Raw genomic sequence first — 12,252 nt, forward strand, 5'->3', positions numbered from 1 at the left:
CATTCCTTGGCAGTACACCTGCTCATGATAATGGGGTTTGCCAGTAGAGTTACTGACAGAAAAGCAGCCTGTGCGTGTCATTGCTGATAGCATGCAGCATCGCAAATGTCAACAGTTGTGGTGGGATAAAGCACTCCTTTCTGGAATAAAGCTTGTCGAGTACCTTCGATAACTCCCTCTGATTGAAAGTACCATTTGACAGCATGCCAAGCATGCTTTAATTCTAGTTTTATTCATGGCAGTGGAAAAACCATATTGAAAGTCATGCATGCTTTTTCCTCCTGTGGAAAGTCATGTAGTGGAGAATATGCTTAAGCAAGTAACGTTACCATGTGGGCAATGACAGTCTGTGAGGAAATGGTGCTACTGTAGCAGATGATATGTGGTGTGGAGGCACAGCCTCCATGTCTGCACCAGTATATGCCTGATTTAACAGAGCAGTGCCTTAAAATGCACAACTGCACTGTTTATTCAAGTAGTCCCACTCCCTCACCCAGCACTGGCTTCAGCACTTCTTTAATTTTCTCTTGTGACCATGTGTAACTGTTACTCGTGAGCCTCCTACCTGTGACATGCACGTCCAGGTTAGTGACCTTTATTGAGCTGAACCAAATTTTAAAAAAATGAATGCAGCATACTCTTAGTATTTTTTAAAAAATCTAAACTGATTATAGCTAGTGCACTATTTATGACTCTTCACATTAAAACATTAACAGTGTCAGTGGCTTCCGTGAATGTATGCAGAAATATTTGGGGATGGGGATATTCTTAATCAGATAAATTGTCAGTGTTTCATTGTACATCATTGATAATGTTGCTTGCACCATTCTAATTGCTGAGCAAGCAATACAGCCTGGGTTAGTCTCTGTATTTTGCACATTAAGTTACACGATGCAAGGATAAAGGAACTCTGGTGCATACAGATTTCATGCCAGGATGCGTTTGTGTTTGCCGTGCTTTTCCAGTTTTATGAAAGTTTGTTGCAGAGGTTGGAAATTGTGACTATTGTCTAGTGGTATTGCCAACGCCAAGCATGCGGTGCAGATGTAACCATATTTTTTAAAGTCTCTCCTCGTTATTCATTGTGCACACAAAATTTAACCATTAACTTTACAATAGTGGCAAGATGCCCTTTGACTGCCTTCCACGATGTGCGCATATCACTGACTGAAAGTTTGAATAGGTGACTGCACAAATATTCACAACTTTACACAATGCCTGAAAGTACCTGCACTCAAGTACAGAACACTGCGCATTGAAGAATATTTCTTTTCTCTGGCATTTCACTCATTCTGCATTGCTTGTATGTCATCACAGCTTGGAATTCTTTTGTGGGTAATTGCAGATTCACAGTTTGCGTGACATGGAAAAGCAGCTAGTGTGGAACCTGTCAGATGGCCAAGGCAACAGCTTATGGCACGTGTGTGCGGCACGCAATCACTTGCGGTGCTTCCAGTGGCTATGCCAAGGTCACCCCCAACATGTTCTCGCTGACGAAAACCACAGCAACCTCACTCCTGTTGCCACAGCAGTCAAGGTATGTCAAAAAAGAAGTTTATGCTTTGTGTTGGCTCTGTTGTTGTTGTTTCTTATCCTTGTAGGCCTTCTTGTTAGCCGTAAGATTGAAGAATGAAACATCTTTGCGAGATTTCATATTCAGCTCTACAGCCTAATCATGAAAACAAGGCACAGGGATGGTTAATACGTCAGCCAGCTAAAGGCCAAATTTTTTGCTTTAGCTACAATCTCTGAGCTTGCACTTTTAGCTGAATGATTGGGTTCAGTGCTGCGATGTCTTTACTAGTAGTATAAATAATTTGAAAAGCACAGCTATTGGTTCAGAATTGCTTTGACTCCTGCACTAAGCATGCATACTTGTTTTCTCCTCTGTACATGTACTGGTAGATGGATCATCCTTGGGTGTCTGTAGGGATTGGCTGTAGAGAGCACCCTGACTAAAGTACTGAGTCGACTTACCAGGATGCTAAAAACAGTGCTTTACGCATCATACTATGACAGCTTTGCAAGGCACCTGGTGGAATAACCACAGCAGTGCAGTATGCACTATCTGTTGATGCAAACATAATTCCTGTCTCTCACTTGGGAAACTTTTTAATGCATTCACACATGTAGAGCTTCACAGCATGGCGTATACTATCTGCAGGGTATTGCGCAGGTTAAGCATGCATCAGTAGGTTTTGACGCTTGTGATCTTCGCTGCCTGCACTGAACATTAGACACTGCAACAAAGGGTGTATGCCAATTAACTTGATCACAGTACGCAGCCAGTCTACTTTCTATCTAGGTACACAGCATCTGATATTTGCAGCATTCAGGAATCATTTCAACTGACCAGTGGAGTAAGCAGTGCATGGCATTCAGAGTTGAAGAATTTTCTTCGATACAAACTATGCTTCTTGATAAATTGTTGCTTATGTAAGGCTGGTGCTGGCATCGTTTTAAACAATGGGGCATGTTGCTGCACAGTACCTATTGCATCATCTCAGTCTGTATGTTTTGCTCTCTGGGATAAATAGAAATGTAGCTTCAATGGCTGCTGTATTCACTGCTGTCAACAGCGATCTTCATGGGGAAGTGGATTGCATCCAGAAAGCTGTATAGAATGTGTAGTGCAGTCACTGCTGTGTGTTCTGAGTGCTGATCTTTCTGTGTTTTCTAGCATGGCAATCTGGAAATACTCCAGTGGCTTGTAAGCAAGTCATGGGCGTTGGACCAGATAGACCCGAGCGAAGGAAACAGAACTCTCCTCCACTTGGCTGCAAAGTATGGACAGGTATGTAATTTCCAATTTCCATGAATTCTACTTTGTAATGGCACGCAGTGCTATAGAATTCCTCTTTGAGCGCGGGAGGCACTTTCAGTGTCGAAGTGTTCACATCTCGAGGTGCTTGCAACACTTTCTTCAGCTGTCGCAATAACTTTTGAGCAAGCATCAATGTGAAGTGACCTAAGTAAATGTGCACTGGATACTAGTGGTGGCCATTCTGAATCGACTGGTGGCTGTATTAATTGCATCCTCCATTGCTGAATTCCTGTTGTGTTTCTGTCAGTGTAACCTTGTCCAAGAAGCTGCTTGTTTTCATGTTCATCTCGCTATCTTTCTTCCGTGATCATCATACACACATGACAGCATATCTTGGCCCAGCCCTTTAGAACTTTGCTCTTGTTCATATAAAAGTGCATCACAAATGTACTTTTATGTCACTGCTGCAGGAAAGAACTGTCAGCTGGCTGGCTGAGTACATGCTGAGCAACCAGCTAAGCATCAACAGGAAGGACTGTGATGGGAACACGGCAATGCACTTGGCTGCAAGATATGGACACATTCCAGTCATTAAGGTGCGCATTTTGATTCAAGATGAGTAAATTAAATTAATTTTGCCATCATGCTCCCATGTGCATCCGCTGCGCTGTTGTGAACTAAAAACATAGTGTTGTGGGAGTCATTTTATATGCACGAAACCTTTAGTTGAATCTTGTCAGTGTGGAGATGTGCATAGAAATTGTAAAAACAAATCTTTCATCTATTACCTTATCTGGGAAAGCCCACAGTACATACTTCAAAAATTTGCACCCGTGTAAGAAGCAGAGCACACACAATCAGTGTAAATATTGTTGCCATTTAAAGAGCGTCATTGATGCAATGCTTTTCTTGTAGGACGTCATGTACTGTGTATCAAAACAGCTGCAGGCTGGGCACTTCGTTGTCATCTCTTCTTGAGTGACACATTGAGCCCCCTTCTTGCTCATAATACACAGTTGGCAAGCTGTCGAGCGCTTCTCTGCTCTGGCATCAAACCTGCGTTGCATTCCAGATTCTGAAGACGCCTGCTGTTTCTAGAATCATTTAGCCTCACTTACTGGTTGCAGCGCTCATATTGAGCACATAAACGTAATTTATATATGTGCACATGTGCGTGCATGCACGCACACACATGTATATATATATATGTGTGTGTGTGTGTGTGAACGAAGCCTACAGTCACCCGAAACCAAGGTGCACAGGGGAATGTTTATATATATATATATATATATATATATATATATATATATATATATATATATATATATATATATATATATATATATATATATATATATATATATATATATATATATATATATATATATATATATATATATATATATATATATATAGTGGTCCGGTGCATATTCACAGCCATGCGGTGAGGGCCATGTGGTCTAAAGTGAAGGCCTAGCAGGCTATCATCTCCACACTAGAGTGTGTGCAAATTCCTCTTGGAACACTAAATAAGTTTAGTTTTGTTCTGATAGATTAAAGGACATTGTATCCTTTCATTTTCTTTGAAGGCATGTGGCCTCACCATAAAACATGACTGGTTTTCTGTGCATTCTCGCCACTCATATTGCAATTACGCAATCATGGCACTTCATCTTCAACTGATCACCATTCCCGCTTCTTTTTCTGTTCACACCATGTCTTCTGATAGCCGGCAGATGCACGATGCACATGTCCAAGAGTGTGGTTCAGTTTTCTTCCCTGCTGCTTTGTGCCATGAGGGTTGTGAAGTGCTTTGGTTTTGCATTCAGACGGTCGATGTGCGTGGTTTTGGAGTGTAGGCCATTCAGCTGTATCACTGTAAAAAAGTATACATTTTCAACTCTGTGTTCGCTGCATGTGCATAATGACCATTGTTTTTCATGCACCACTGTACTCAATAATTAACTATGGGTTGGACTTATTGGTTTTTATTTCTCGAAAACTTTACAGACCTTTTTTCGGTATTTATTTCAGAATGTTGTTTACGTTGTTTTTTTTCCTCGCAAAGATTATGTTCTGCGGATTAAGGACTGGCTTTTTTTGGAGATATAATGTGGTACTACTGTGTGCTCAAATGTCACCTAGAGTTTATATTGGCTTTTCTTCAGCACGAGCAGTAGCGTTACCAGTAGTTATCATAAGAAAAAAATTGTACATAGACCTGTGCGTTTAGGAGGAAATACTATTTCCTTTTAAAAATGTAACAGAAGTTAAATGATTGAACCCTCAGCGCTCATCTTGTGTTCTTCCTTTCATCCCCGTCATTTGCGCTGCTACCGTCAGAAATTTATTGCCAACTCGCTCGTTTAGCAATTGAATTTGACCTTTAGACAGAAATGCAAATGCAGTTTTTAAAAACTTATTTGTTATGTTATCGCTGTGTTGTCACACTGGGCTGACCAAGAGGGTGAGGCATCACGTAATCTGTGGGTTTGCGTCAGCAGTAAAACTGCCACTGAACCATTAGAGTAGCCAGAACATGACACTTTTCCATGACGCTTATGCATGGCTTCTCATCAGTGGCTCTACATGCAGCGAAGAAGCCTGTTTAACCAGGTAACTGCCCTAAGGGGTGATGGCCATTAATGAACAGTGGTACACTAACAGATGACCTATGGCAAGGAGGTGGAGCCACTCGTTTTGCAGAGGCGTGTAAGGTTGCGGGTCAGTGCCTCAGAGCAACAGTACAATCGCCTTAGCACACCGCTAGCTTCCATACTCTGTTAATTTTCTTCTTTCAGCTCAGTGTATCTCCTACTCATTAGCCAGCTAGTTGTGGTGTGCTTGTCAAGGACACTGACCCGTCTCGGTTAAAACTGAATTAACAAAATTGAGTTGGGTGTACTGTTATCGGTATTTTCTTTTGTTTTAATCGAAAAGTCCAACCGATAAATATAACTATATCTTTGAGCTGGGGGAAAGAAAATCATTCTGGCTTCATGAACAAATCTGACGCTGTTAAATGTCATTCTGTAGCGATCGCTTCCATTTTTCCGCAGTCCGTACTAGAGTTCAAATTAGTGAGGCCTTTCTGTTGACTGTGTCGGGGAACCAAAATGAAAAAGTTGTTTTGTACCTTTTTGTCTCACTCTCACGCCCTTTATGTACAGACGCTGGTGCTGCACAGTGCTGATGTCACGGTCCAAAATGAGCAGGGGCTGCGGCCCTACGGTGTCGCTCTACAGAACAGTCAGACTTCCTGCGCCGATTACCTTCTCACTGTGGAGGTCTGCCTGGGGCTTTCAGCCGAGCAGGTGCTGCTGGAGGCGCACTTCCAAAGGTGGGCACGCATTTTCACAGTTTTGAGCCACTGGGGGCTGACTCTGTAGTAGCCCTTGAAACATCTTTTAAGCTGCCCTTTCTTGGCCTCTTATGCACCCTTTTGTGTTGGCGCTATTTACCCTGCTGCAGTGTCCACAATGTTTGGACAGTTGTGGAGGTATAGCTCCACTTTATCCACCTGCAGCCAATGATAGTGAAAAGCACACTTTTTCCTTTGTTTTCCTCCACATGGACAATAGCCGCGAGGCATTTACAACGTCAGTGCAGAAGTCTCTACAGAATTCAGTATTCTTTGCACACTGACTGTTCCCATTCATACTGGAGCTACCTGTACATGCTTTTAATTGGCTTAATGCTTTTAGTTGGCTTTCCTGGCAATACACTTGCAAATCCACTCTCCTCTTCTTGCAAAAAAAAAAAACAGCTATTGCTGGCATTTTTTCTTAACGTGCAAATTTGCCCTATCCTCTGCTGTTATCTGGTGATTTTTTTTCCACATGGTGCTTTTTCCTTCAGTGCTAAGTTGGAGTAACTACTTTAACAAGATTTTTTTTGTCTGATGCCAAATGTGTAAAATTTTACAATGAAGGGGGAAGTGATACACGCAAAGCTTTCTTGGGAGCTCAGATCTATGTTTTTTTGCTTCTATTCCAGTTTGCAAGCAGAAAACACTGAGGTGAAGAATGGGTTCAAAGAGGTGAGCAGCCACTGCTTCCCCTTTACCTTCTTCCTTTCATGCACGTTAATTCTGCGCTTTTTGGATGCAGTTCTTCCGTGTAATATTTGTAAGCAAGGTGCTTTTCCACTCTGCAGTTGCTTGTGCTGACAAGGAGGCTGCTGAGGAGGCAAGAAGAGATGCTGCAATATGTCCAGGCTGTGTGTTCTGGCAACATGAATTCAGACAGGGCTGAATCTGACAGCGCCTCATCACTACCATGGAACTCTGTCTCAGGGTGAGTCAACGAATGTCATTTTGGAAATTCCGGAGAAACTGGCTGAGCAGGTTTTCATTACTTGCACTAAGCCACAAGTACAAATCAGCCTCCTTCAATTTGCTGATGACATTGTCCTACCGAGCAACTCAAATGAGAAATCACAGCATGTGATTGAGAACCTAGCAATTCAAAGCACAATGTTGGGACTAAAAATTAATATGAAGAAAAGTAAAGTCTGGGAAGGGAGCACTATACAGTATGCAGCAAGGGAACAAAATACATCTATTTTTGTCAATTTACCGTCAGTCCCAGTAAAAAAAAAAGGTGAAAAACTAGGAAGACAAGAGTGAGTGGAGTGCATTTTGCAGGCACTTTATGTCAGAAATAGCAACGTACCAGTATTCCTCATAAGGAAAGTAAATGAAGTTTAAGTTGCCATTACTCACCTATGGGGGAGAAACTTTGAGGCTAACGAAAAGGCTTGAAATTAAACTGGTGACATTGCATCGAACTGGAAAGGAAAATGACAGGTGCAACATTAAAAAGACGAACAGAATCATTTACGGAACAAACGTGAATTAATGATATCCTGGTTGAAATCAAAAAGAAAAAATGGGCATGCGCAGGGCATGTAATGCGAAGAGAAGTGATGTTCCCCAAGTCAATTCCAGGAGAAGGCAAGCATATAGTGGGAGGCGGCAGAGACTCGGGTGGATGGATGAGATAATTAAGTCTGCGAGGATTGAGTGGCCACTGCTGGCAGAGAACAAGATAAACTGAGGATCATTGAGGGAAGCCTTTGCCCTGCAGTAGATGTAGCTGGGCTGCTGCTGATGGTGATGATGACAATTTGGCCTGCCTGCATGTATGAGCAGATGCCGTTTTAGATAACAAAAGAAGTTTCTGATGCAGTATCAAAACCAAGTTTCAGTGAAAAGCTTGAAGGAGAGTGCAAGTAACCAGAAGAGCGAAAGCATCTCATGCATGATGTCTTGTCTCACTTCTGCCTTGGCTTAATTGCAACTCCTCACACCTCCCTGTCTCATGGATGAGGTCGGTATACTTGGTCATAGTTGTGCTTGTTTTGGCTTACTCATCTTTCTAAGCGTAAGTGAGTAGATAAAAGAGTATGAGTGAGTGGATTTGACTGTGAGCAGGTGAATGCAAGTGCAAGTGGATGAATGTGTTAAAAGGCGAGTTTTCATCTGGATGGTGTTGAGGGAAAGTAGATCGATGGTAGGCTGAAATGATGTCTTGCTGTTCGGTTCTGCTAAGTTGCGTTACTGAAGGGTAACTTTTTCAAAAGATTAACTGTTTATTTACAGCGAAGAAACAAGCAAGCAGAAATCTATTTACAAGTGGCACTCATTGAAAAAAACTGATGTATTCAACTCCAGATCCCGCCAAAACCCTGTCCTTTCTTAATGTCCCCACTCTCAGTACAGCCGCCTCAATTCAAACTCATGCAGGTTAAACTCAGTCAGTTACAAATTATCGCGGCGAACACTTCTTCCGAACTGTATAGTATTACAATTTCATGTCACTTCTTTTGGAATCCCAGTCATTTGTATTTCCACGGGTACACACTTTTGATTTTTGCATTAATGCTCATTTTTCTCATGGCAATTTTAAGATAGAACCTAGTCGTCACGTGCATCCATTGTGTTCATGCAGGTTCGCAGATACGCCGTCCCCAAGGAGGCGAACCCATTTAGACTCTTGGGATATATAGACTGCTATTTTAATTGCAAGTCCGTCTTGCACAGAAGCCATTTAGCGACACCTTTTGTACACACCCTACACACAGAATACATCGAGTGTCAACAGTGAAACTCATTATCGTAGCTCATGCTGACTATTAACAATAAAGAGACAGCCATAGTCTCAGCAGTAGACATGAGGGCACGTACATCAAATGAGATGTCATGAAAGATGCATGGCAAGCGATTCTATTCTAGCAGTGACGCCATGAAGATTAACCAACGAAACCAACTCAGCCTTGAGCAGCTTGTTAGTGCATCTGTGTGGTCTCTGTGCAAAAGCCCCTTTATCCTCATTCTTTATCCGCATTCTAGCAAGGGGATCTCAGGTTCCCCCCCTGACTTTAAGCACCGACTGCACTGAACCAGAGAGTACCTAACTTTCGGCTGCCACAGCACCACTGACCTCATGTCCAACTTCAGCCGCCACTTGCTCTCATGCTTAAGAAAAGTTGACGACGCCAATTTGAGGGGAGGGCTCATTACGCTGGAAAAAAAGTTTCGATGGATGTTTTTTGTAACAGTCGAAATTTCATATTGTACGTCCATTCGCCCATCTGTCCATCCATCATCAGCAAAAGTGCGCGGTCGACAAGTTGCGTTTCTGCATCACCCACGTTCGTGTCACTGGTGTTTAGCATCATTAGCTTCAAAATATGTTCGCTGTATCACTGTGCAATCTGACGATTTAGTGATAGTCAATGGCTCTGGCCATTCACTGCGGTATAAAGCGAACATGCTGAACACCGGGTCCCGAAGGTCAGGTGTACATTTTTTTATGCGAGGTTAAAAAAAAAAAGTAAATTCTCAGTGACAAAAGTGAGGGATGGGTTCATTATACGAGTGGGTTCACAAGTAAATATGGCGTTTTGTCGAGGCATATAACTCAAACGTAGTGTGAAGTGATTATTACTTAAAGCTTCACTCGGATGGATTCAAGTGCTCCATCACAGCTTATTTTTGTGAGCCGGCAGCAAACAAAACAGCACTATAACTTGCCCCTTTTGTTGATTCTTGCGTCATCAATGTTTTGGTGCAGGACGTCAGAAAGCAAGCAGGCCCAACTGAAGCTGCAGGCACTGCTGGAGAACACACAGCTCAAGCTGCTCCCAGAAGAGGAAAGCCGCCTGTTGCAGCTGGAAGAGAAGTGGCGGCGCCTCCGAGTCAACAAGGGTGCTGTTGAGACGCGTTCCCCCATGGAGCTAATCAGGCAAGTAGCCTTCTTTGTACGTGTGCCTTGGAATGCAGTTCATATGTTTTATTTAGTCTGGAGTGCACCACTGACGTAAGGTAGAATACCTTAGTTGAGCATAAGCGTCGCTGATCTGTCGCGAAAGCCAGAACATGAAACTTTTTCATCACGTTTGTGCATGCTTTCAAGTTGACAGAGGCTTGTTATGGTTACCAACATTGTCAGTGACCTTGCATGCCCTGCGCAAACTACTTAACCAAGTACATTTTGTGACAAGGTGGTGACTGCCTGTGAACAGACGGCACTGTGCTGGTAACGAAGCTTGGGAAGGTAGTGGAATGCCTTGATCTGCACCCGGCGTTTGTGTGCAATGCTTCAAAATGAAATTCTGGACTGCTTGATCAAGCAATCTTGTTTTTTCACCACACTTCTTCTGCACTCTCTTTTGGTTGACTGTAATTTTTACTCAGTAGCCAGCAAGCCATGGAGCACATATGAAAGATATTGACCTTTTTTTCAGTTAAAGTCGAATGAAAAAAAAATGAATTTGGTGTACGTTTACTTCTTTTTTTGTACCGAAAATACCAATTCCTACATATTAGTCAAGACTTGCATTATACCTTCTGAACAGAGAACTGTGTTGTGATGGTTAATTGACTGTGTGTGAATACATCTGTAGGAGGTTGACGCTGGCAGATATGCATTACCTGAAAGATTATGAAATATGCCTACATCCAAAGGCGTTCATTTTCACTACAGAGCGCAAAACACATCTCTTATGGATCTTCTATAGATGTCTGAGCATTGTCTAGCAAGCGACAAGGCTATATGGTTAACTCTACGTACTGCATAATCTTGTGTAAGGGCCACACCTGTGTAAGGGCTGCACCCCGTTTTAAGGCGACAGCGTTAAGGAGCTGGTGTCTCAGAAAAGCTGGTGTCGTATGCGGCGTCGCGGCGTCGCTGTGAGGGAAAAACGGTGGACACCTGAACCCCACTGTAATTGAAGGGATTTTGCTTCCCTTAGGCGCTGGTAGGTGTCCAGCAAGAATTGTGAGATAGGGGTCATTTCCTTTCCTTAAAACCAACTTTCATTTCATGTTCCTTCCCTTAGGGGCCCAGTGTCCAAGGAGATAGGTGAGACAGGTGTCCTTTCCTTAAATTGTCCAAGGGGCCACAATGTGCACTCCTTGGCAAGGCAACACACTGTTGTGTCTCACTCTTAAAGAGGAAGCTTAAGCGTCCTCCAGATTTTTTGGGCTATATAATTGAGGGAAAAAAATGTTTATACCTACATATATTTTAATTCATGTATGGGCCACACCTTAAAAATTCACACCTGAATTTAAAAAAAAAGTGTAAACCTTACACCAGTTGATACAGTAACTTTAACTTGAAGGGTGCTGAAAAGTTGTCAAAATTATGTGGAATTTGAAATAATGGGTGCCTTTTTAAAAAAATCAACTTAACACAGGATCTGCAAACAAAGGGGTAGTTTGCATTAGCTAGGGTACTCTGTATAGTTTGGGCCAGAACAATGCATGGCATTGTTTAATGTTGAGAAGGAAGGACTTCAAAGAAATAGAGGTACCCCTTACTGACCAACATGCTGTCCTGCAGCAGTTCATGAAGCAGCAGGTGAACATCACTGTCACATTCTTGTAAAGGAACACTGAAGACAACTCCATCCAATTTTAATTTTTTAGTAAAATCAACTGTATGGCTCTTTCTGGGTATGCTGATGTTTGTCTGAAAACAAGAGATATATTCATTGCTGAGAAAACTGCATTCAAAAATTTTTCTGCTGCTCGATTCAAACTTGTGGCATCTACCCCAAAAAGGACTCCATGATCATTGTTTTGAAGTGAATGGAGGCGCACCCTAGCCTCTGGCATCCGCACCCCAAAAAACTGTCGGCACACCGCAGTTTGCTTGCAAAATCAGCCAGTGGTGGTGACATGTGTGTTTTATTAATGGGATGGCATGAAAAGCTCATCCGGAAAAAAAAAAAATTTCATTAGTCATAAAATTCACCAATTGGCTGGAGAGAATAACATCACCAGACTGGACAATTCCACTGGAGGGTAGTGACATCACCAAAGTGGAGCGGATAATTCCCATTGGCTGAAGAGAACTAATGCTGCCAGACTGGAAGTACGTCACTTCCAAATAAAACATCAGCAGTTTCAAATGCTATCACATCGCCAACACATAATGTAATTAAGTGTCCCTGTTAATTTTTTTACGTTTTCTAGCTTA

At 42.3% G+C, this 12,252-nt stretch overlaps 1 protein-coding gene across 2 annotated transcripts in view; it reads left to right on the plus strand.

The window, feature by feature from the left end:
- The window catches only part of LOC144093704 (uncharacterized), a 94,307-nt gene that overhangs the window by 72,678 nt on the left and 9,377 nt on the right, over positions 1-12,252 (plus strand). For both annotated transcript variants that reach the window (XM_077627308.1, XM_077627310.1), the window contains 7 exons: positions 1,346-1,537; positions 2,681-2,794; positions 3,235-3,360; positions 5,935-6,104; positions 6,761-6,803; positions 6,920-7,059; positions 9,841-10,011. In XM_077627308.1, coding sequence (XP_077483434.1) covers positions 1,346-1,537; positions 2,681-2,794; positions 3,235-3,360; positions 5,935-6,104; positions 6,761-6,803; positions 6,920-7,059; positions 9,841-10,011 — 956 coding nt within the window. The remainder of the gene's footprint in view (positions 1-1,345; positions 1,538-2,680; positions 2,795-3,234; positions 3,361-5,934; positions 6,105-6,760; positions 6,804-6,919; positions 7,060-9,840; positions 10,012-12,252) is intronic.

This window comes from Amblyomma americanum, chromosome 6 (genome assembly GCF_052857255.1).
Source record: "Amblyomma americanum isolate KBUSLIRL-KWMA chromosome 6, ASM5285725v1, whole genome shotgun sequence".
NCBI lineage: Eukaryota > Metazoa > Arthropoda > Arachnida > Ixodida > Ixodidae > Amblyomma > Amblyomma americanum.